The 26874-nt window shown below is 40.6% G+C and overlaps 1 protein-coding gene across 11 annotated transcripts in view; it reads left to right on the forward strand.

Annotated features, from left to right (window-relative positions):
* The window catches only part of eps15l1a (epidermal growth factor receptor pathway substrate 15-like 1a), a 66685-nt gene that overhangs the window by 25765 nt on the left and 14046 nt on the right, over positions 1-26874 (forward strand). For 4 of the 11 annotated variants that reach the window (XM_036007628.1, XM_036007636.1, XM_036007627.1 and 1 more), the window contains 11 exons: positions 1755-1787; positions 4363-4435; positions 5210-5371; positions 6341-6538; positions 9334-9513; positions 14885-14990; positions 15361-15411; positions 18633-18769; positions 19110-19173; positions 21428-21573; positions 22506-22599. In XM_036007628.1, the coding sequence (XP_035863521.1) occupies positions 1755-1787; positions 4363-4435; positions 5210-5371; positions 6341-6538; positions 9334-9513; positions 14885-14990; positions 15361-15411; positions 18633-18769; positions 19110-19173; positions 21428-21573; positions 22506-22599 (1244 nt within the window). The remainder of the gene's footprint in view (positions 1-1754; positions 1788-4362; positions 4436-5209; positions 5372-6340; positions 6539-9333; positions 9514-14884; positions 14991-15360; positions 15412-18632; positions 18770-19109; positions 19174-21427; positions 21574-22505; positions 22600-26874) is intronic. The other 7 variants (XM_036007630.1, XM_036007629.1, XM_036007632.1 and 4 more) reach the window with 4 other exon arrangements.

Raw genomic sequence — 26874 nt, forward strand, 5'->3', positions numbered from 1 at the left:
GTCACGACCAACCCTTCTAGTTAGCAGCTACCTAACGTTGACATTAGCTAGCGCTAGCTGATACTAGTGATTTCTAGTCGGCGACATATTTTGGGCTTCATTTAATAAACATAACCTGTAGTAGTACACAATCGTATGTGTGTTGTTTTGATTACAATGTGCGGAATTACTTTACGTTGCCTATTTATGTCTATTTATTTCTATGTATCACCGTTAATCACAGGCGTCTGTACAGCATCAACAGGGGTCGACATTGTTGTTTATTAGGGGTGGAACGGTACATGTATTCGTGGTACGGGCGTCTCGGTTTGGTACATGAATTTACACAGAGAATACACGGTATAAAAATAAATAAAACTTGCGTGCAAATGAATTAATGTAATGTGGCACTACTGTTACATACACATTTCTTAGGGATACCTAATCTGTAGCCCCGCCTTAGCTCTGAAGCTCCCAAGCTCCGCCTACATGTCGAGTCGGTCCAGTGAGTCCACACGAAGCAAACTAGTCCCTTCCATATACACCAAACACGGATGTACTGTAGCTGTATCCCTTCTTGCCTCGACCACAAATGGCTTCCAGGCCCATTTGCTTGGCTGTTTGCTCCGCTGTTTGCTCCGCTGTTAGCTCCGCTTTTAGCTCCGCCGTTAGCTGTTAGCTCCGCCGTTAGCTGTTAGCTCTGCCGTTAGCTTCGCTGTTTGCTGCTAGCTCCGCTATTAGCGTGTGAAGCTAACGCCACAATTCGCCAACTGCTCTGTGTAACCAAAGCTGCTCTTTTAACACCCCTGCTCTGTGCATTCACATATGAGAGCAGCGCTTGTCTCCCATATCACACTACTAGCTGATTGTCTTATTTTGTTTACAAGTTCCAGATGGAGTCTGGAGATGACGTGGGGTAGCCTACTTATTGTTTACTGTTTACATCTTACTTTATACGCTTCAGGCTGTTGCAGCTAGCTCAGGGGAGAGACTGTATGACACTAGGTGGTACAGCCTGAGACATGCACAATAAAAAAATTGCCTTCTGCATTTTTGTTATGCTTTTTCCCCCATTGTACCGAACCGAACCATGATGTCTGAACTGAGGTATGAACTGAACCGTGACTTCAGTGTACCGTTCCACCCCTATTGTTTATGTGTGTGTGATGTGTCAAAAACTGTAACTGGGAGTACAACGATCTGGTATGAGTTCACGGGTAGTAAGTTACAGGTTTGACTGCCGTTCCAGGGCACTTTCACGGGTAGAAGGTTGTAAAAACATGGATTACGGGTTGCCTGGAACGCAGCATTAAGTTCTGCGTACCGTTAACGTAAAGGGAGAAAACCAAGCAGTGGAGGCAAGGACTAAAAATGTTTCTAAACTTAAAATGCATTTGCGGTTATATTGTTTTACTACTTACACAATTATTTGAAGTATATATTATGTACAATATACACAGCGTGGTTTTAATGATATTTTTAGGGGGGGGACAACCCTCAGATGGGGTGGGTCCTGACCCCCACGATACCCCTGTATACCTATGGTCCAACCATTTATTTATTTTTTTGTGATAAAATGCACACTTGAAAAGGAAATCAAACATTAACATGCTATCAAACGTGGATGAGCTTTACTACTTATCTTGGCTTTGGCTCATCCCTCTGCTTTCATCCATCCATCCATCCATCCACCCAGCCAACCGCCCACTTCTTATGATGTGTGTATTTTATCAACTTTTTTGTTTGTTCACCACTTACTCTCCATGCTGCGTCAGCACTCTTGCCTTTACCCAGTGGAATACTCTCAGGTAAACACACCAGCCACTGTACATCTATGGACTGGAATTCTGTCCAATCTACTGTGACACCCAGAGTGAGCAGTGGTTCTGCCTACTACTTCTCTTGCATAGTGCTTATCAGTAGGCTTCACATATGTTCAGATTTGCTTAATTTTATTGTCTGAGGTCAAGATGCAGAGTTTGGTAAAGGATAGGTTTACAATTTTCCAAGTCTGTCTTGTGCCCGTATTGACAATGGCACAAATGTTTGCTGTAATCATTCCTCCTTTTCGTACTGGCACTGAAGAGATCAGTTCCAAATCATTTTTATTGTAAGTGTTGTGGGACAATGTCTATAATCGTTATTGTATACATACTGTACATTCCAAAATCAAGTAGATATCTTACAAAGTATCAGACTTTTTGGTAAACCATTCCCTTTTCGTCTTACTTTCCCCTTCACTGCGACAAGGAAAGCAATGGGGGATATTTGTACTATAAAGACTGTACCTTTGGAAGATACAGTACCCTCTTGATTTGTCTAACAAAAACTGCTGGAGCCTCATTCACTTCAGGTTAACTGTGGAATGTATTTTTGTAGTGATGTAGTGATGATACATCGGCCGATATTCGCCTTGTTGACTGCCATCGGCTTATCGGCAAATTAGATGACATTTACCGATGGCAGTGGCCAATGTTCATCTGTTTTGTATCAATTTTGTATCAACGTTGTATTCCTTATGAAAAAGCTAGCCCTACTTTTCTAATTGCTTTACATTTAACTACATTTGATTTAGCTTTCACAAACAGAACATCTTTGTGGGGCTATGTAAATACTGTATAATTCTTTTCATTGCGTTGTATAGCAGCTAAAAAGCTTTTGAAGCAGTTCTTTTTTCTAAAGAAACGTTATATAGGATATATGAGAAGGTTACATTTAAGGTTGCTGTGCAGATTTGTATGATTGATTGAATTTGTGCTCATTTAAATAGAGAACAGTTCATCATTTTTCATAATGAAGCTGTCCTTCCAGAAAAATGCGTTTTTTTTGTGATTATTGCGGGCAAAAATCCTTGATTATGCGGCACGTTTTCTTAAAAAATGCGATGGAATATGCGGGATATTTATGCAATTTTATGCGATGAAATTGTGGGAACTTGCAAAAACTGCTGTTTCATCATGGCTTCATCGTGGGATTTGCAGCTTTTCGATGATGTTCACGTCGCGTAATTACGTCACTTCATAACGTCACTTCATGACGTCACTTCATAACGTCACTTCATAACGTCACTTCATAACGTCACTTCATAACGTCACTTCATAACGTTCCCATGGCAACAGGGGAAAATGGCTGCTCTTCTGTGAAGCAAATTTTTTCAACTTTCTGCTAAGATATATGTGACTTTTTTGCAACAAAAATGTGGGGATTATGAAATCATGCAAGCCCCGCATATTTTGCGCGGAAATCGTCAATTTATGCAGCGAAAGTGCGGCGTATTTGAAAAAATGCGCCCCCCACATAAATATGCGGACTTTGGCTGATGCATTGAATTATGCGATCGCATAATCACGTTTTTCTGGAGGGACTGATGGAGACTTCTTTGTTTTCCTCGCACAAAAGGGGGAATAAATTACAGCAAAAACAAAATTAACAACAAAAACATGATCCGCATCGGCTGTCAGCTATCAATATGGGCCCAGAATTTCACAATCGGTGCATCCCTATATATATCCCTATATATATTTGCACAGAAGGACTGTGGATTTTGTCCCTCATCACTTACATTGAAAATGCATCTTTTAATGGCAATAATAGCAGTGATTACTGCAAGCAAAACCTGTTCCAATAGTCATTGGGCGCCTCACTATTGTTTCAAAACAAACTTCAGACATGAAACTAGGATTCCCAAAACTACTTAATTCAGCTTTAATGTGTACAGTGTGACAGTTGCACACAGCCACGTCAGAATGGAGGCAGGATGGGATCTTAGTTCACCTCACTCATACCAAAAACAAATATTGTTCTGCTCTACAGCATTACACAGGATTGCCCTCAGAAGAATGCTGTGTATTTTAAGGGACACCAAGCTGAACCCACAGAATAAATGAGTGGATTCAGACTAAGTGCCATTTGATCAACTTGTTAGCACATCATAATATATTGTTGTCATAGCATAAAGAATCAGTATTGTGTTACCTTGTGGGACTCACAGTGTATACAAATATACACCTACTGTATATGGTTTCATCATGATTTTGACCGCACAGTTAAAGTTTAATAATTTAAAAAGGCGCACTCTTTCCTTTATAAGGACACACACACACACACACACACACACACACACACACACACACACACACACACACACACACACACACACACACACACAGTCACCAGCGGCTGCACTTTTCCTGTCAGTTTTTATTTTATCTCTGACATTGTGGATTGGATGGAATCCCAGTCCAGTGTCTTGTTACTCTGACATGTTGATGTGTGTACACAGCAGGGGGTTGGTAGTTATTTGATTCTGTTTCTGTTATAATTATGCTTGTTTGTGTTTGTGTGCGCCCTTGTGTGCATATGTTTTTTGTGTGTATGTGTCAGGGAGAAGTACACTCTGGAGCAGGACATCAGGGAGACAGAGGAGGCCATCAGACACAAGAGTGCAGAGGTGCAGGTGAGGGCAACTTGATCAATTAGTTGCAGTATGAATTCATAGCTTTGGATAATGTGGACTGCTCTTATTTCAGTTAAATGATTACACTTAAGTTAGTCTATATCCACGACCTTCCACTTCCAGGATTGCTCCGTTGCCGCCGTAAATTTCGCCATATGTCCTTCTTTTCGGCCGGATGTCCGTTACCTTTCGCTTTCTTTGTGTTGGAATTTTAAACTCCGGTGGATTTATGAGGACTATGGTTAACTGCTCCTCAGATCTCTGCAGGGTAAATCCAGACAGCTAGCTAGACTATCTGTCCAATCTGAGTTTTCTGTTGCACGACTAAAACAACCTTTGAACGTACACATGTTCCACCAAAACAAGTTCCTTCCTGGGACTATTTTGCAGCGGCACCGAGGCTCCGTGCGGTGGTTAGCATCGCCCAAGACGACTGTGATTGGTTTGAAGAAATGCCAATAAACCATAGCATGTTTCCCTCCCATCCTGGAATGCTGTGTGGACTAGCCGGACCTTCCTCCGCAGCGCTGTGGAGGAGGGTCTTGCAATGCGAGACTACACTTAAGTCAATCACCATTTTTCTATTTTCAAATAAATATTGAAACCACAGTGGTCTCTCCTTACCCAGCATATACAAACATATACAGTGTTTCTATACAGGGCCCAGTGTGTGCAGTGTGTATGTAGTACGATAAACAGCTTGGTGTACACCTGACTTTGGCACATGATACTTGATTGGCACCCATCGGTTGTTTTTGATTTATGTTCCCTCAGGAGATGCAGAATGACCTTGACATAGAGACGGCCAGCCTGCAAGAACTAGAGGCTCAGAAACAAGATGCCCAGGAGCGCCTGGAGGAGATGGACCAGCAGAAACATAAATTAGAGGACATGCTGAATGAAGTCAGGATGAAGTGCCAGGAAGAGTCTCAGATGGTGAGGAGGCGAGGAAGAACTGGGGGATGTGGGAGAAACTGAAAATAACGCAGAAGTTTCCGCCCCTGTGATGCATTGCAATAGCTTTGCTACAGTGGCCACAGAATCATTAGTAATGAAAAGCTCACGACAAAGCCCAGTCTGCTCTGATCGGTCAGCGTTTTTCCGGGTCTTCCACATCTGCACTCTTGGAGTCTCTGCACCGTCATTGCAGCCGGGAAATGACTGTAACGACACAGTAGTGGCACTTTCTACCTATATGTAGTATAGTTGTGACTTCACAACTGTACGGAAGTCCTGACAGTTCGTTTAAAGGCACAATTTCTGAATACGGGCTGTGTGTATTTCTCTGTGGATTGTGCGAAATCATCTGACAAAATCACCAAACGCAGTTAAAAACAACAGCTGTGCCGTAAGTTTGGCTTCATTTACTTGTAAAATGATCGCACAGAGAGAAAGTTAGAAGCGATAGAATGTCTTTCTTACTTTCTCTCCTGCACAGCACACAGACCCTATCTGCAGTTCTACACGACATGCCCACCACATGATGCGGCCATAGCCCTGCTGCTGCTCCTCAGTCAGTGACAGGAGGTGATAGTGGCTTTCGCAAGAGAGAAACACCTTGCTCTCTTTGGACAATACTGGCCTCTCTTTTTTACAGAAGTCGCTAGATTTGTCGCTAGTCGTCTTTCTGAACCTGCCCCCGCTGCTATACAGAGGCTCGTAAAGCAGCCGTGAACATGGAGCCGTGCCCCGCAATCAGCCGTCTAGGGATATAGCAACTCCCCACCCACACTGCTGTACTGCACGTGCGGTAAACACACAGACGCACATACAGAGTTTCCTCGATTTATAGTTAGATGGGACCTTTAATCATGTGTTGGCAGCATATGGTTTCAGAAATGCAGAATGGATTTCAAGGGCCATTGTCACTTAACAGGTTTCAATTTCATTCTCTTCTGCCTCAAGATCTCCAGTCTCCAGAGTCAGATCCACTCCCAGGAGTCAGACTTGCAAAGCCAGGAGGAGGAGCTGAGCCGGGCAAAGGCTGACCTGGGCCGGCTGCAGCAGGAGGAGAACCAGCTGGAGCAGAGCCTGGCTGCAGGCAAGATCCAACTGGAGACCATCATCAAGTCTCTGAAGGCCACGCAGGATGAGATCAACCAGGTAGGAAACAGGGCCTGTGTGTGTGTTTGTGTGTGTGTGTGTGTGTGTGTGTGTGTGTGTGTGTGTGTGTGTGTGTGTGTGTGTGTTTGTGTGTGTGTGCATGTGTGTCTGTCTGTCTGTCTGAAAAGTGTCAACAGGGGGCATCAATGCACTGTATAATGTACTTCTTTATATCACTGATGTCAATATTTGGTCCCTCTGTACCACTAGAGGAACTGGAACACAACAATTAGCTCTGTGTGTCTGTGTGTGTCTGTGTGTGTCTGTGTGTGTGTGTGTGTGTGTGTGTGTGTGTTTGTTTCATTTAACTTTGGCTGCAGTGGTGTGTCACCTGTTTCCTACCAGCCACTCATTCTCACATACAACTTCGCCACCTGTAGCGTATATACACAGCTCGACTCTAGACACACCCGACGTGATGCATGATGCAGTCTCCATTCTCTCTCTTTAGCATCCCAGATGTTGACAGCTTTTGGGAGGGTAGGGGCGGGGTTGCACGGCAATGGTAGTGGTGACACTGCATCATGCTGAGCCCTTATAAGATTATGTTCTCCTTGAATGTAACAACCATATGAATGAAGTTTATACTCTGCTCTACTCAGAAGGTCACATGGAGTGTTGAGGAGGCTCAGCAGTTGTTTATTTCCTTATGCTCAACTGTAATAATATCCAGTCTTATTGCTTCTAGGAACAGTCATGTTGATTTTAATGACAGTCCCCCTAAACCTTTTTATCATTCATAAAAATTCCACATATGGTCTGCTGCCCAGGGTTGTTCAGGAGTTCAGACAACTAAAGTACATGTGGTCACTCTGAATCCATATCCTATCTTATATGCAAGGATGTCCCTATTTTAGGAGGAAACTCCCTAAAGTGATACCCACAATCTGTCTGTGTGTCTATCTATCAAATACTTTTTAGGTGTCAAAGGTGTCTGTAAAAACTTGATATTGTCTATTGTCACAGTGAACAGCTGCTGTGGTCAGTCTGGATTCAAGTCTGTTACAATTTAATGTGACAGTGACAGGTTTTATTAGCGGGAACTTATCTAAAATCACTCTTGAGGTAAAATACACTTGTTCATTCATGCTCAGCATTTTCCAAACTGCCACATTAAGGCAAAATGATGGTATGTTCAAAATAAGTTGTTCATGTTTCAAATGTACAATACTGTATAAAGCAATGTGCTTTATTTTCTGTATTTGAAGCCACTGACTGATGCAGAAAAAAAATGCCTAGAGGCAATATAAAGCATTGGTTGGCCCAAAATACAAGGAAGCATACTGTATGTTCTCACTTTACTCTATGGTGTCTGCCCATGTAGACAGTTTGGGATTTTTGGATTTTGTCTAGGTTTTTAAGACACTTGTTTCTGAGATCTCTGCCTCCACCCCAATACAATAGAGCTGAATGGAAATTAGTTTGTGTGGGTAAAGGCAAATAATAGAACAGCTAGTACATTCTGGTAAGTTCAAAAAAATGACATCACTTTTACAACCTTTATACTCAAGAGATCATTGAGGGGCGGACCTCATTTACAATGGCTTCAAGTCATCACAATCTAGTCTCATATCACAATATCGTTATATTGCCCATCCCGCGGAATTTGTTTTTGCAGGATGGTAGGGGAAGACTCATGAATATTCATTAGGGAACTCATCCCTGAATGGCTAGTACTCGTTGCCTGCTCTGGTTGAGTTGGTTAGGTTTAGGCAAAAGGAGGGTTAGGTTTAGGCAAGAGGAGTGGGATTGGTTATGGTTAGGGTAAGAATTTCAGGGCGAGCCAATCAGGGATGAGTCTTCCCCTACCATCCTGCAATAAAAAAAAAGTGCGCCCAGCCCTACTATAGAGTAACTAAGACCCTGTACGGAGTATAATATTATTCACCTTTTATACATTGTACATTTTTGTAAGTGTATGTGGGTTGTCTTTTAAAATGTATTATTAAATAAATAATAATGTAATGTTTCATGTCTTTGAGGACCACTAACACAGTTCTACTTGGCTCCTTCGTATTAGTGAAAGAAATCTGACAGACACATAGGGCTGGGCGATAATTCAATATAATCATTTATCGTCTTTCAATGGAATCATATCATGATGAAATTATATATCGAGATATCGTGATTTACAATTATGTATTATGTATGTTATGTAATAACAAGCACATACTAACTCAATTTCCTCAGGAGATCTGTTGGGGAAACATTTTGAGGGAATATCATTTGAAGAATTGCGATTTTTTTATTTTTAACATCACACTATTTTTGTGCGTGCATGTAAACATAGTCAGCATGTAGCGGGGAAAAAAAGATTAATTTTTTTACTTGAAACTGTTTACCACATTATTGATGATTATTTGTTTAAAATCTCATTGCAAAAAATATTTTGTGAAAGCACCAATTGTCAACCCTACAATATCGTCGCAATATTTTCTCCAGCCCTACAGACATATATCTCAAATAAAACCAAATAAATCTGCATGGCTAGATACCATCACTTGACTCTTAAATCTATTTTAAGTGGACATCTACTGTGGATCATAGTGTAGTTGTTGCAACTCCTCTGTTTCCATGCGGTAAACACTGTGTTACCTGCTATTGTCAGAAGGCATGTCAGTTTTGTGAGTGTGTGTTTTTGTGCGTTCAACTCCAGCAGGTGTTTCAGAAGTAAGCTGTCCAAATCAAGACATCCACGCAGAGCTTTCTGAAGCAAGAAGACCATACAGCGTAGTATCCATACTTCCTGTTGTCACTGAACTGTTTGTGTGTGTGTGTGTGTGTGTATCCTACAGGCTCGCAGTAAGTTGTCCCAGATTCAGGACAGCCAACAGGAAGTGTCTAAAAGCATTGAGCAGTACAACAGCACCTTGAACGGAACCCACGGAGGCAGTATGACCAACCTCGCCGATATGAGTGAGGGCTTCAGTGACAGAGAGAACGGAGGATTCCCAGCCATGGTGAGAGCAGCACAGGTCAGGATCTCGAGTAGAACTCTGCTTTTACCTTTAACACGTTCAAATTCTAGACAAAAGGGCCTCTAACTGACGTGCTTTCAACAGGCTAGAATGCAGGTATTATAAATAAAAAAAGTATATAGTTCAAAAAAGATGATGTTGTGCACATCCATATAGTTGCTGGTGCAGGACAAAAAAGTGAATATTCAAAGAAGGTAAAGTCTGCACTGTCTCACACCTGAGGAACGTTTTGTGCCTTATTTGCATTATTGCAGTATTTTTCCGTAGCATTAAGCTGTTGTGCGGACTTTACCTTCTTTAAATAAAAAAGTATAAACAATTGATTTCACTTTTTTGAGATAATTGCTACAAAATTCACCAGACGTTCTCAGCGTCAGCGCAATTACCTGTTTTTGTCCACCCTACAACAGGAGTGGGCTATGTGCACCTTTCAGTGGGGGGAAGGCCCCTGAAAGGCTCTAAGGTGGTGGGTTCTACTACAGAAGAAGGGGTTTGTACGAAGTGTTATCTGACCATATAGGAAATGAAAAATATTTTTAGTTTTTTTCCAAACAGCCACACATGAAGGCAGGGGAAAATGCTGGCCGCCATAGAGAATCATTTAAATATGGGGGTATGACAGTCTCTCCTGGAAGACGTTCATAGTGTTGCACTCAGTGAACACATGAACACGTGAAAGTGACAGAAATAGTTGTCAAGAATGATGAACTCAGTGATCATGTGTAAATGTTGGATTGTCGTTTTCGGAAAGTTACAGAAATAGTTACACAGCCCCCAACAATCGGACATCGCAAAGGTGTCTGAAACTGGCAGCCAGTGTTGTAGTCGAATCACCAACTGTCGAGTCAGAGTGTAGTCTTGAGTCCCCAGTGTTTGAGTCCAAGTCCCCAAAGAATAGCGACTCGAGTCGGACTTGAGTCCGAGTCCAGGACTCGAGTACTCTCCATCTCCATCATTGCCTACTACCCCTTAAAGTAGTCAAAAACGTCATCCAACTTCCAAGTCCTATGTCATGAATGCTCGAGTCCAAGTCATCACTGCACGACCCCAAGTCGAGTCACGAGTCCCGAGAGTAGCGAATAAAGTCTGAGTCCAGGACTCGAGTACTCCATCACTGCCGGAAGCTTAATATTGTTTTAAATACAAGAAGTAGTCTGTCAGACTTTTTATTTCAAAAGATAAAAACAAGCTTTTAATTGCAGCCTTTTTTAGAGTTCCATTATTCCACTCGTAGTTTGGTTATCCCCTCTCCCTCTCCCCTTTGCCCAGGCCTATTATCATCTAGACAAGAGATCAGCAGCAGTCTGCATGCCAAATTCTTAGCTGTCATTTTGCTCGAACCTTGGTTATTAATTTTCTCCCTGACTCTCCGTTGTGTTCCCTGAAGTCTGCACTTCACTCATAATAACATAATTACCTTGGCTCAATCCCCTCTCACTCCTGGCAAACAGCTCTTGGGATCAACGATGGGATCGGACTCAGGGCTTCCTATGAACAACAGTGCAGATGTTCTAATTTACCATAACAACGTAGAGCTGCATGCACGCACACACACATACACGCGCACACACACACACACACACACACACACACACACACACACACACAGAGACACACAGAGGAATGTTGCAGTCCAGACACGAGCTTCCTCTTCACAAGGCTTTGAGTCAGAGTAGCAGAGTGCATACAAAGAAAGGCAAACTGCAAAAAAGAAAAGAAAATTGCTCCTGTTTTTTTTAAAGTGAAATTCAATCTTGGGGGGGGGGTGTCTGTGCTGTAATTAGGGCAGGCTTTCCTCTCTCTAGATGTACTTTTAAAAGAGCTCTTGGGGTAGATTTCTGCACTTCTGGCTAAGTGGAAAATGATTAAAGGCTAGTTGTGGTTTATTACAACTTTGGTCAACTTGTAATAGTTTCAAGTTCATTTCATTTACATAGCACTTTAAAGGCAAACAAGTTTGCGCCAAAGTGCTTCACAAAGATAGACATACATAGATACGGTGAAAATATAAGAAGATTTAAAGAGAAACAAGTTGAAACAAATTGAAACCCATGAAATACAGGTTAAAGCTATAGTGCGTAGTTTCTGTCGCCCCCATTAGGAATTCGAAGTAATGACAACAAAACTGTCAGCACATCCACATGATATAAGCCTTCCATGACCGCGCACGCGTCCCGACCCCTCCTCCACACAGTTGATAGTAACCAAGGAGGACCGGAGGATTAAAAAACATGATTCAGAAGAGGTCATTGTCTTCACTTGAATTTCTGCGTGGGAAAGTCAGCAGATGCCACAATCTTCTGAACATAGTCATACTGAGAAATACAGAGAGAGTTGTGTGGAGCTGATAGCCTTAATTAGCTTTGTAGCAACTCTTTTGGCAATGGCTTGAATGTAACGGACGTTTATTAATATCAAAACGTGACGCACTAAAGCTTTAAAACCGGAAATACAGGGGGAAAAAAACAATTGTGTTCATATTTGTGTTCATATTTTCTACCAGTTGTGACATATGTTATTGTAATTGCCAAAGTAACTGCTCAGATCTGGGAACAGAAGGACATCAGTACAATAAAGTCAGGTGGGTCAAGAAACAAGAGCAGTCAGAAGATTAGACGGGTTATAGACAAGCCAACAGTTTAGCCACAATATCTAAACTACCTTTTTAAAGCAGCCATATTATGCTCATTTTCAGGTTCATAATTGTATTTTAAGGTTGTACCAGAATAGGTTTACATGGTTTAATTTTCAAAAAACACCATATTTTTGTTGTACTGCACCGCTCTCTCTCATTGCTGCAGATTCTCTTTTCAGTTGGTCTCTGTTTTAGCTACAGAGTGAGACCTCTTTTCTTCTTCTTCTGTACTATCTTTGATTGCACTGCACATGCCCAGTAGCTCAGATGTAGATCATGTCAGCTAGCTAGCTCCATAGACAGTAAAAGAAAGGCTGTTTCTACAACTTCGGTACAAGGCAGGATTAGCTGGGAGACTTCTAAATGAGGGCGCACATGTAAGTAGTTCTTTTGTAGATTATGGTGAACTTGTGTGTGTTGTAGCAGTGCTTTGCTATTGAGAACAAGGTAGCATGCTAGCGTTAGCATGCTAGCGTTAGCATGCTAGCGTTAGCATGCTAGCGTTAGCATTAGGTTAGCGACAACAATGGTTGCGGTTAGCCTGCTCGTTTCGGCTTGTGACGTCACAAGCTGTGCCGATTTTGAACAGCTCACCCAGAGACTGAAGGCAGGACACATTCAGAAACTCTATCTCACTCTAAACAGCATGGATGGATTTTTTTCAAAGTTTGTATGTTTGTGGAAGCACCAGAGACACAACATAACACCCCAAATCCCAGAAAAAGTGTTTTTTTCATAATATGGGCACTTTAAGAGGTCCAACTGAAAGTGAGATGATCTGACATGTTGCCTATAATCTCATTGTACAGGAAAAGTGTGGGGCAGTTTTGAAAGGGTGCAGGGCATACTGTATGTCATAAGTGACTCCACAATAATCAACACACAGTTAAACTCCACATGAAAGAAGAATGCAGTTCCTAGCAGGGATAAGACACGTTCACGTACTGTATCGTCAAGGTCAAATTCAATTCAGAAATCTCAACACCCCATTGTTCATTTTAAAGTGTTATTATGGATATTGTTATCATTGATAATAATTGCTCATTTTTTTCTTCCTCTGTTCTTAGTTATAGACCTACACCCAGTTGACAGTTCATTAGGTTTATACTAGGGCTGTCAAAATAACGCGTTAAAAAAAATAACGCAGATTAATCCATTCCATATTGACGTTTGACCCGGAGCCGTTCTAGCCACCATTGGACTGTAAAATGAAGGAGGGAGATGGGAATGTGCTGCCTGGATCATTAATTGGAACATTTACTTGTTAAAATCTTCTTCCTGCCAACCCTGGCTACCGAAATCTGGTGCCACTGAAATGTCTGCGCTTCTCTCTGATGCTCTGAAACAGACGCACAAACACCGCTGCACGTGACGCTAGTTAACGCTATACTCGACAGCCGCTAACGTTAGCCTACCGCTAGCTAGTTAACACTATACTCAACAGCAGCTAACGTTAAGCCTACCGCTAGCTAGTAGCTGGATTAACAACGGTTAAAATGCCGACAGCTAACGCTAAACGGTGTAAAGTTTGACTGTGTTTTACTGTAGAGGATTCAACACCGGTATGTAACAATCTGCAGCTAATTAATCACAGAGTATGTAATTAATTAGATTACATTTTTGAATCGATTGACAGCCCTAGTTTATACACCTCGCTAAAACTAATGCAGTCTAATACAAAACTTCTGCAATCAATCCTACCTTACCTCCATCTAGGTTATAATGTAGTTTTTGTTGAAACTGTTTTAAGAGTTGATTATAGTGTTGTTTCAACTGTATCTTGGCATTTTGTGTGCATTTGCAATAAGGAGCAAATAGTCACTAAACTGACTTCTGGTGCGCCTGTTTAAAAAAGCACACATGTTTGAGGCAGAATGCCTGAAAACAGGCACAGAAGCCTTAGGGAATCTGGCCAGGTGTGTGTTCACTGTTAACATTACTGACATGTTTTGTCTGTGTTTGTTGATGCCTAGTTCATACTACGCGACTTTAGCCCTTATTTTCCACTTTCTGACAGTTTTTGGAGCTCCCTGACAAAAGCCCCTGATTAGAGGCGAATCTGCGTTGGCTCGGCGCTTGACGTGTGCGAGAAGTGTTCAAAGACGAGGCCCGCTGGTCCCTCGCAGATACATTTCAGATATCTGGCAGGCTACAAATCTGGAGCTGTCACGGGGTCTGTTGCCTGTAACAATAGGAACTTTACTGTATGTGTTGCATTTGTCCAAAAGTTGTTGTTGCACTTCGAGGAAACACGCTATAGGTGCTTCTCGTGTCGCTTAAATTGCCTCCTCGACTCATCCACTTGCCTCCCTACCTCGCGGAAAATCCTCGGAAATCATGGGAGGAGAAAGGAAACAAGCAAATGTGTTTTAGAGTGATGAGACGTCCTTTCCTCTGATGCATCACATGAATTTGTCAGCTGTTTGGGCAGAGTTAGCAACTCCTTCAGCTGCACGGCTTCCGGGAAGGCTGCTCTCGTGTTTCCTCGCCTGTAGCTCCTCGATGATCCCTCCTTGATGCTCGCTCCACTCGAGGAGTGGAGGAGCTATCAAATAAGTGACATGAGAGCTAAAGAATAGTAAAGATGTGTGGAAACTGGCTCTTTTTTTGTGGACACGTGTGCCAAAGACAATACCACCTAACCTTTCTTTTATTTTTCTTCTTTGTGTTATCACTGCAAATCAGCCACCAACATGGAGTAACACTGTTTCTTCCCTTGTATTCTTACCACAGGAGGATCCATTCAAAGTGAAGCCATCTGTGTTCAACAGCCAGCCTCAGGAACTTCACACTGACCCCTTCCACACTGAAGACCCCTTCAAAACAGACCCATTCAAAGGTTATCATCCCTCTTTACTTTCACTTTCCCCCTGTTATTATCACTTTTCCTCTTTCCCTCAGGATAGTTATTCTTAGGATTTTTTAAGTGGGGTTGCCCAGGGGTACCAGAATACAGCCTAGAACATCTGCTAAGAAATATTGGATAGGATAGAACAACACAATGTAATTTTGCTAAATAAAACATCACATCACCCCGGCCCCCACCCCCTCCGGACCCGCCCCTGGTTTACGGCTCTGGTAATCTTTGGTTTTCTGTCCTCCAGGCAGCTTATATTGTGTTTAGCTTGAGTTGCTCTCTGACTGTCTTCTGTGTCTTCCTCTTTGTTTTCCTCCTGCTCCTCCCTCTCTTCTGGATTCCTCTCCTGTAGGTGACCCTTTCCAAAATGACCCTTTTGCAAAGCCGCCATCAACATCCACAGGTATTTCCTTAGGGGACAGGGGATCAGTTTTAAGACCCCGTCACACCAGCAGTTCAGTGCATGCATGTGTATGACATTAGTATTTCAGAAATTAACATTTGGTGTCTTAAATAATCATTACTCTATTGTTCTTTCAATCCCCCCTTATTCAACTGTTTGTGCTTTAACATTAAACAAAGCATGCACCTAAATCTGAGACTTTGAAATTACTTGTGCAGCATAATCCAAATATCGATATAAAATATACTTAAAACATATGCTAAAATATCGCTTAATAAAGCAACTGTGCAATATTCTCTCCTGCCTTTTAAAAGTTATAGAAATATAATCAGCAGGCTCACATTTTTGCGACTGTGAAGGGAATAAGATACATCCATACAGATAATCCAATATACCTGTATGGTATTGTATTTTTCATGGGTTATGATTTAATCATGCTCTTTTGAGAAGGTCCTTTGTAAAGCACATTTCAGCAACAATGTAATTCAAAGTGCTTTACACAGAACATTAAAGAGATAAAAATAAAATACAAGAATAGAAGTTACAGCGCAGTGTAAGAAATTAATAATTGCTTAAAAAAGGCAGCATGAAAAAGAAAGGTTTTTAGCCTTGATTTAAAAGAACTGAGAGTTGGAGCAGTTTGTTGCTTCTGCTTCTGAGGTTAGTCTTGCGTTCCACATAGCATTCCGGGATGGGAGAAAAACATGCTCTGGTTTATTGCCATTTCTTTAAATCAATCACAATCGTCTTGGGCAGTGCTAAGCGCCGGACGCAATAGCGGTGCTTCTGCAAAATGCAACAGAAAACTCAGATTGGACAGATAGTCTAGCTAGCTGTCTGGATTTACCCTGCAGAGATCTGAGGAGCAGTTAACCATAGTCCTCATAAATCCACCAGAGTTTAGAACGCCAACACAAAGAAAGAGGAAGGTGACGGACATCTGGCCAAAAATGAGGGACATCCAGCGGATCTTCCGGCGGAACCAGAACAGTCCCCTAAATGAATTGCCGTCGATATAGACTAACCTGAGGTCAACTACTACGCTCTTCTGGTCCACTGAAAAAAAAACCCACAAAAACTGTAATTCCCTGGTAAATGATGTCTTAACCTAGAGCTGGGCAATATACCGATCAACGATATCGTAATTGGAGACTAGATATCGTAATCGTAGTATGGCTTAAGTGTTGTCTTTTCCTGGTTTTGAAGGCTGCATTACAGTAAAGTAGAGCTGGGCAATATATTGATATTATATCGATATCGTGATATGAGACTAGATATCGTCTTCGATTTTGGATATCGTAATATCGTAATATGGTATAGGTGGTGTCTTTTCCTGGTTTTAAATGCTGCATTACAGTAAAGTGATGTCATTTTCTGAACTTACCAGACTGTTTTAGCTGTTCTATTATTTGCATTTACCCACTTAGTCATTATATCCACATTACTGATGATTATTTATCAAAAATCTCATTGTGTAAATATTAGAGATGTTCCGATACCAGTATTGGAATCGGCTCCGATACTGCCTAAAACGCTGGTATCAGTATCGGGAAGTACTGGAATTTATGCACTGATCTGATATCACGTAATAAAAAACATAATAAAATATATGACACACTGATATCGGATCGGTACTCGGTATCGGCCGATACGCAAGTTCAGGTATCAGAATCGGTATCGGGAAGCAAAAAATGGTATCGGGCCAGCTCTAGTAAATATTTTGTGAAAGCACCAATAGTCAACACTACAATATCGTTGCGGTATCAATATCGAGGTCTTTGGTCAAAAATATCGGGATATTTGATTTTCTCCATATCGACCAGCCCTACAGTAAAGTCGTTTTTTGGACTTACCAGACTGTTCTAGCTGTTCTATTATTTGCCTTTAGCCACTTAATCATTATATCCACCTTACTGATGATTATTTATCAAAAATCTCATTGTGTAAATATTGTGTGGAAGTAATATCGTTGCATTATCGATATCAAGGTATTTGGTAAAAAATATTGTGATATATGATTTTCTCCATATTGCCCAACCCTATCTTAACCCCTCAAATTACACTCATACACATCCAAGAGTGGCCTGTGCTTGTGTTGGCAGCCTTGTGTTGATGTCCCAATACATACTGTGTGTGAAACAGCCTTATGTGCAGCTGTGACTTGTGTCACACTTCCCTCTTCAGCAATATTATGAAGTTTCACTTCTATGCTTAGTAGATGGAGATCAGCGATACAAATCGCCCTTTTTACACAGCAGTGAAACTGCTCCAATTACCCCGCAGTACACAACCCATTATTGCTTGTTCAATCGATGCCTTTGCATTGGGTTTGTTTTATATGTGAAAGCATCCATTTCTACAGTTTTTTGTTGTTGTCGATCATTTGGTGCAAACACCCATCATGCATCTGATTTTCCTTGGAATCCAATGCAAATATCCAGTTAAACTGCAAACATTTGATCCAGGAGAGCATTTCTGTCAGACCTCACTGAAATCTGATGCTAGATGTAAAGGATGAGAAAGCACTGACTATCAGTAACTCTTGTCTGGGTTCATGACCTACAGGGTGCCTCTTATCATAATCATTTATTGGATAGGTTTCATTGGTGAGTCCTCATTAGCCCGTTGTAAATCTCGATTTTTATGTTGCGTCACGAACAGCTGTCATCTCATTGGTTGCCAATTGAAATGTCACAGACAAACCAAGTTAAAGTTGAGGCGTAAAATCCAAGGGGTGTCCAACGCTTAAAATTTAGCTACTGTGAGATTTGCTGGCTCACGGTGGCTAAGTGGTTAGCACTTCTGCCTCACAGCAAGAAGGTTCTGGGTTTGAATCCAGGTCGTTCCGGGCCTTTCTCTGTGGAGTTTGCATGTTCTCCCCGTGTTTGTGTGGGTTTCCTCCGGGTGCTCCGGTTTCTTCCCACCATAAAGACATGCATACTAGGTAATTATGACTACAGTTGAAAATTAGCCGACTGGCTAACACTGGCGCATTTACAGAAATGTTGATTGATGTGCATTGTCCTAATCAAATAAACTTAAACACTGTCGTAAAAGCGATACTGCTGTTGATTATGTGTAAAGGCTATTGGAACATGTTTGAAAACTGTCCTTTAAATTTCTGTGCAATGCCTGATCCTGTTGTCTGGTTAATGAAACTTTTAAGATACACTACATTGAGAATTTCAATAGCTTAAAGTCGTCCATCATTTCTGCTGCAGATCCCTTTGGAGGAGATCCGTTCAAAGAGACGGATCCGTTCAAGGCTTCGTCAGAAGATTTCTTCAAGAAGACCACAAAGATGGATCCCTTCTCCACACCGGACCCCTTCAGTAAAAGTGCCACGTTACCTTCCAAGGTACTTGTTCACGATTGAAGGCCAGATCATGGAGTTTTAATTTATATAATTATATAAAATCCCAAGAGTGGCACAGATTTTAAGATTACTGATTATTGTTGGAATACTTAATCACTAATACAACTGCTGAGTTTGGATTTGCCTTTGGATGGATGAGTGCTGTAAGAATCTCTTGAGATTTCTGGTAGTGCGTCCTCTGCAGTTCACCCAAACAGTACAGTATCATCTGATTTTATATAGATGGTAAAAAACAACAACAGTCAAGGGATAATTTGTAGGTTTGGCTGTGACTTGAGTGAATTTACAATTAATTTATTCCCTCTTCTTATGCTTCCTGCAGCAAACAGGTCACTTCACAAGCAATGACCCATTCTCCTCAAGCAACTCAAAGCCCAAAGGACCAGGTATGATTTAATTCTTTATTCCAACACATCTACACTGTCTGTGGACATCATGTATTTTTATGCCAGCCTATCCTTCCATTCATTCTTGTGAATGCGATGTCTTAGGGCCCTCTGGATGGAATCTCTTCAATTTTTCTTGGACTCAAAGATGAACTGATTAGATGTTGGTGGTCAAAGATCAAGGTTACTGTTACCTCACAAAACGCTTTTTTGGCCATACTGTAACTCATACGCTAATTATGACAAAATTACACTTAATACCTTTTATTATTTTATTCCTTCAAAGTCTTCACAACATATATTATGAGTCTGGACAGACATGTATGTAAACTTCAACTTGGCTGGTTGGCAGAGGCATACAACAGCAAGGCTGTAATTTAAGGTTTTTTTAATTAAAAAATGTAAGGAATCTGTCAGTCTTTGTGCTCGCCAATATCCAATATTGCCATAAAATACTCTTGCTCATTAATGTACTAGATTAGCTTACAATGGCCTAATACAACCACAGATATTAAAAGGATAGTGATCTTGGTATACCTTGGTACAGCAGTTTAGAAAAATAGACAAATTAGTAGAGCGATTTTCCAACCCTTATCTGAGGTTAAAGTAGAGTCAGCTCTGTCTCCGGCAGTGGTTAGGTTGTTTTTGTGGTGGCATGAGTATTGAAAGAATTAATATCTGCTGTCAGTCAGTGCACTGGAGCTCTTTCAGTTAGCTGTTTGTTCACTTCAGCAGAAAACAAGCTCTTCAATTTCCTCCACGATATTAATGCAGTCCATACAAACACATACACAATGTGGGTCAGCTTGAATGCCTCAGTGATTGGAGAAACTTGAGCCTTTCACCACACTGGGGCCACTGTTTGCTCAGACTAAGGTGACCATGTTGGTTTGCCTATTAAAACCATGGCTGGAGAGGAAAGGTGTCCCATTTGCTTACTCACTTCCCAACTCAGATTGTCGATACTACTTCAAATACAGCTACGAAAAATCCACACTGGCTCTGCTTAAGCCTGGCATTTATGACCAAAGAATCAAAATGTTGTATACTTGAATGGTAAACCCATAATCTTAGTTTGTACAGTCTGTAAGCAGGCCTGTTGCTGTTTAGACCATTGTAACAAATGGTTGCACGGTCAATTCCTGGTTCTGTCGTAGCCATACATAACATTTTCTTGCAACTAATAATTAGAAAAAAAAATGTATACACTAAAGAAAGAGCTAAATGTTAACATCAGATGCTAGCATGCTCACTATGACAATGTTAGCATGCTGAGGTTTAGCAGGTTTAATGTTTACTATGTTCAGCATCTTAGTTTAGCGTGTTGCCATGCAACATTTGCTTTCTGAGGTGTACCAAATTTCATGGCAATCCATCCAATAATTGATTTGTGGCTGTGAATTTCATTCATAGCCACATATCTGAACCTCATGGTGTCACAGGAATAAACGTCAGGAGATCATTAAGTCAGTAGGATTCATTGACTGGGAACCATTAATTTCCCTTTTCAAACAGCCTGTTCAAGTCGGGAATGCTGTGCCGTTATTCTGCCTCGTGTTCTGTATAAAAGGTACGAAACACGGAACAGGAGGACAGAGTTGTTCTGTCATTAAGCCAGCAGCAGAGGTTGTAACATAGCCGAATCGATATGTGTAAAAGGGAGAGACGGCACACACATACACACACACACACACACACACACACACACACACACAACACACGACGCCAACGCTGTTATGTTGTTACATGTCCCGCCTCTTTTGCTTATGCTATCTAAAATCACACGTGTGGCAGCGTTGTTCGGCGCGGTGTTAAAAAGCAAAGCCAGCGAATTGACGGATCTTCTTTTCACCAGCATTGCGGAACCCTTTGTGTAGAGGCTACTGTCTCTACAACATTTTATTGGCAATCGACCAAGTAGCTGTTGAGATATTTCAGTCAACCAAAATGGTGGACTCATCATGTCTAGAGCCACGTTGTCAGTGTGGCTAAAAATTCAGACTATTCAGTCAATAGACAAATCTATTGACTGACCAGATAAATGTTGATTGAGTTCAGTGGATTGCAATGGTGTTGGCTTTTATCATAATCCCACTGCAGATGAATCCAAAATATAGTTAAAGTTTATGATCAATTTTGACATTCCTTTACTTCCTTCCTTCCTGTTACCTAGTAATTATGTTCACTGATTGTGAATGTCAATCAGTGACATGAATGTGAATGTCCATAAATGAATTGTGACTGCTTTTTTCAGACCTGTTTGGCACGTTGGACCCGTTTGGCAGCAGTTCGTTCAACAGCAGCAGTAACAGCTCGGCTGGGTTTGCAGACTTCAGCCTTATGTCGAAGCCCAGAGACCCTTTTGAAGGCAGAGCTGGCTGGCTGCCAGACTACGATAAGGTACCAGAGGCCAAAACTTATCCTGAAAACACTCTTTGGGTAGATAGCAGTGTTGTCCTTAGGTTTGCGGATCACATAGGTACATGTATTTGTTGGGGGGATTAAGGGTCCTCCCTCAAGAATATGTGACGTTTTTCATTAAAAAGCATATGCAAGGGGCGCCTGGATAGCTCACCTGGTAGTGGGAGCACCCCATGTTCAAAGGCTCATTCCTTGTCACAGCGGCCACAGGTTCAACTCCAACCTGTGGCCCTTTGCTGCATGTCATTTCCCCTCTCTCTCCCGTTTCGCATCTTCAGCTGTCCTGCACAATAAAGGCCTAAAAAAAATAATCTTAAAAAAATAAAACTGCATTTGCAATTTCACATTATTTTGGACCATTATTATTACCAAATCTGTGTCTCAAATGTTGGGAAAGCTAGAGCAGATATCCAATAGCATCCAAAAACAAAAAAAAACAAAAAAAAGTTCATTGGGCTCCAACTACAATCATTAGATCTGCGAAAAGTCATTTAGTTACATTTGATGCACGCATTGATATAACATTCATTGGCTTAGGTGGTATCCAAAACAGCTTGGGTGCTGCACCTTAGCCTAATAATGGTAGGGAAACCCCTGGATAGTCATAGCAAGGTATCCCATTGCATGCATATGTTCTTTAAAAACGTCTTAAAATGTATACTATAAAGTGCCATATTGGCACAAAATTAAATAAAGGATATCTCATATTTGGTCCAACTTAATCATTATTATTGTTTTAATTAGTTTTTATTTTTTACTGATGAATTGAACTTTTTCCTGGTCCCATCTTTTCTTCAGTATCAGAACTTTTATAAACTATGTTGTGCCACTGCCTGTCAGATTATACTATGTTTTGGCATACAGCTGAGTGCTCAAAAAAACCCACATATTCCTCCTCTCACTCTTTGCAGGCGGTGTTTGTGGACGACCCATTCAGCAGGAAGAACGACATGCCAGCTCTGCCACCGAAGAAAAGTGTTCCCCCAAGGCCCAAACCCCCCAGTGGTGAGTGTCACACTACAGAGGCTTTTGGAGGGGGGGGAGGGGAGGGGAGGGAAGCAACACTGTATAACACCTGTTTAGAAGTACCCGTGTAGCCTGTAGCACCTTAGTAATAGGGACACTATCAGAACCTTATCACAGCTTCAGTCATTGGATGCTAACAAAGTAATAGTTGGACATTTGTTAAATAACAAGGTCTTTGACTATTGTATTTTACTGTCTATGGATTAGCTTAAAACAAAGGTTAAGACAGGAAGTGAGACTACGTGTGTGATGCCACATCACTGCCATGCCCATAATCACCACCCTGATGGGTTTTACGTGCACGCTGAAGAATGTAGAGTAAGGAGATGTGTGTATGTGTTCATGGACTATGAGCAGAAAAAACACAAATAATGAATAAAGGAATTACGGGAAAAAATGAATTCTATCAGGACATTGTAACAGAAATGAAATCAAAGATGAGAGAAAACCATGAAAACTATTGTGCTACTGCAGAGTTGGTGATATTTATCTGTGGGTTCATGGGTGACATCATATTACACATTACAGTCATTTGAGACTGATGTAAAAATATTGATTAGAGCAGTTTTAAATCCAAACATGATTTATTATGCTTCCTTGGATATATATAGTTTTTGTTGTGATTTAACACAATATAAAAATGTACAGTATTTGCAGTGTTGATTTTGTCTTTCCTAGTTTTATTCTTAAAATAAGCAAAGCCATCTACTTTTAGTTAATGGATGTCTTGTTTCTCTTCAGCTCTAACAAATAGATACATCTCACTGCAAAAAGACCGGTTACCTTGAAACAAGTTTAATAATTAAATGCAACAGGCAAGACTATATATATATATATATATATATATATATATATATATATATATATATATACAATCTCCATAGAATAAAAGAATAGAATAAGATATTCAGACTTTTTGAATGGCAACTTTTATGTAGTGTATAGTTGTAAGCAGTGTTGAAATGTACACATTTCCTGTAACTAACGTAGAAAGCACAGTCTTAAACTCTGCTCGATCTGTCAACAGGAAAGAATGTCATTGTGGGTACAGAGAAGATAAAAGCCTTCTTGTGTTTGCCATCACACACAATGTACTCGTGTTATTTTTTTTAATTCAAATATACCGAGCAGTGGCAAGGACAGATGTGCACGGTAGCCACGGTAGTCATTGAAGCTTTCATATCCTGTAGTATTGACAATAGCAAATTTTGAAATTTGCATTTCTTACTACCTTTGATACAGAACCCTCTGCTTCGGTTTCACTCACCACTGAGTTTGACTTAATGTCCCGCCCACAACACCATCTTACTGGGTATTATGTTGAAAGTTTCTCATTTATTAAATAATTGCTTGAAGCATTTAAGCAAAGTTTTTTGTTGCAGTTTGTAACATTCCAAAATCTTAATTTTGACTTAAAGATTTCCATTTTCACTGTAAATGCATATTGATTCAAATATTGGTTATCGGTTTGATTAAATACGAATAATCGGTATCAGCCTTTAAAAACCAGTATCGGTCGATCCCTAGTCTAGTGCTGACATCTTTTCCTATGAATTTCTGTCGATGAAGTTTGTCTATAGGTGTTTTTATGCTTTTGTGCTGGCAGTAGCCGTGACCAGATGCATTATGTTTTAGCGTTGTCCGTCCGCCCGTCCCATTCTAGTGAGCGCTGGTTAAAAGCCCTTCTAGGGACGGGCATTGGAAATTAGCAATAACTATAAATGCTGTGATGCTGTACATTAGAGATTTGTTGCACACATTTCTATATCTAAGCATCTGTCCCTATTCAAATAAACATGAAATGAAAAAAAAAAGAAAGAAATCTCAGGAACACTTGGAAGAAATTTCTTCAAATTTGGCACAAATGTCCACTTGGACTCATAGATGAACTGATTCGATTTTGGTGGTCAACGGTCAAGTTCTTAACACATTTTTGGCCCTAACTCAAGAATGCATACTCTAATTATGACATTTCACACAAATGTCCATATAGTATAAAATTATGACGCAATGACATTTTATATCCAAAAGGTCAACTTCACTGTGACATCATAATGTTTTGCAAAAACACTTTTCTGGCCATTATTCAACACCATAACTCAGCAACAGAAGGGGAGACATTTGGTTGGATTCTGAATTGGTGACACAAATCTTAAAACTGTGGTGATTGTAGAGATCTTCTGTGCTGCCGGGTTGAAGATGTGTGTGAAGCATCCATTTTTCGCCAAAAAATACACTCAATACCTTTTATTAAATTCCTTCAAACTCTTCACTACATATATTATGAGAGTCTGGACCATAGACTCTGAAAATAATGGTTGTAACTAGGCCTGTAACAATTATTACATAATTGTCTAATCGCAATTATTATTTTTTTTTTTACATAATCAGCCGTTTCAGCCGCAATTAATTGCTAACATTAGCTAAGGTCCCAAGGGGTATGACCGTTGATGGTAATCCAGTTTTATATTCATTTAAAAAAAAAAATGTTTTTATGATAATAAAGAGGCGTGATTTATGTCATAGGCTGTGTATTAGTTTTTATAGTAGTTATTATATTATCTGGGTCACATAACAGTGATATATAACAAAAGATGTCTCCTGGGATTCATTCAAAACTTTTTTGTTTGAAAAAGTAATACATAAATATTTTTAAATTTGAAAGAGACTGAAAGAGACAGTTATATTGTTAATCACAATTTTTTCTAAGACAATTAATTGTACAGTAAAATTTAAAATTGTTAGAGCTCTAGACAAAGCTTCTGGGTCTGAAAAGTGAAGCCAATGCAGAAGTACTTTTAACCTGCCTTCTATCTAATTTCCAGCAGGGGGCAACTCCACTGGTTGCAAGAAAAAGCCGGATTGCATGAAAATGACCCTACCTCTCACTTGATTTATTACCTTTAGTAAACATTTTAATAATGAGTTGATGGTCTCAATCGCTAGTTTCAAGTCTTCTTCAGTTCAGCATGATGTTCATTTAGTAAACTATGGTCCCATTTATTTTAAAGTTGACGATAAAGCAGGGGATGCTTTACGAGCGTGCTACACGCGGACCTGTCAATCAGGACAGAGGCTTAAACGTTGACCCTCTCACTGTGTGGACTGGTTTTACTTCATCAAAGTTAATTGGAACATTTTGGTCTCCTAAAAATGTCTTGTTAAGAGTTTGGTAGCACCTTGCCAACCAACCCTAGCTAGCTAGCGCTAGCGGTAGTTAGTAACTTTAGGTAAAGTTTGACGAATCTTCGGTGTACTGCCGTACATGCAGATGAATGACACCAGTAACAGGATGTCCGCATTTACTTGCCAGTAGAACTTAGTGGGATGACTCACTTCAGAAGTGTTGAAAATTGGCAACTTCCCTCTTTAGCATTTAGCTTAGCACAGCACCATTGCAACCACAAACAAAGCTGGCTTGGTAGCATCATCCTCCCCAGCTCCACCCTCTTGTCTAAAAATAGTCACTTACAGTTTCTAAAAACCAAGGTGGCAAAGGCCAAATTGCCATAGGCTTCAACTTCAACTTAACTTGTTGGCAGAAGCAAAAATCCACAAGGCAGTAATTCTACTTTTCTGTTTCTTCAACCATAGTAGCCAACACTGCCATTGCCATATACACAGGTTTTATTCTGTTAATCTCCAACGAGCTAACAATGTAAAAGAGAGCTCTTATTGTGCAAGGAGGTTTCTGTGGAGAGACCTGCCAACCAAACAACCTGTTCAGATCAGCAAAGATCTAAACTTTCATGAACTTGCACTAAGTGAAATCGCTTTTGAATTATAACAAGCAAGACAGAAATCTACTCAGAGAGAAGGTTGGAAGGTTAGATTAGATTCATGAAGAAACTGGTGGAAAACACATCAAATACATTTCACATAAGGCCTGAAATAAGCTTCTGTGTCTGCAAGGTTGTGTGTGTGTGTGTGTGTGTGTGTGTGTGTGTGTGTGTGTGTGTGTGTGTGTGTGTGTGTGTGTGTGTGTGTGTGTGTGTGTGTGTGTGTGTGTGTGTGTGTGTGTGTGTGTGGTTTGTGTCTGTTGGCTGAGGCAGGGCTTTTTGTGTGGGTGCATTTTTTGTATTTCATTTTTCTTTAAAATGCTCTACACATGCTTCTTATTGACTTCACATTGACTAATGTGCAGATATATACAGAGGTGTCTGCTGAACATTTTGACCTGATGTTAAGTGGTGACAAATATCAAATAAAGTTAACCTGAATGTACAGGAAATTAAACAATTTGCAGTCTCAGAA

Source organism: Sander lucioperca, chromosome 11 (genome assembly GCF_008315115.2).
Source record: "Sander lucioperca isolate FBNREF2018 chromosome 11, SLUC_FBN_1.2, whole genome shotgun sequence".
Lineage (NCBI taxonomy): Eukaryota > Metazoa > Chordata > Actinopteri > Perciformes > Percidae > Sander > Sander lucioperca.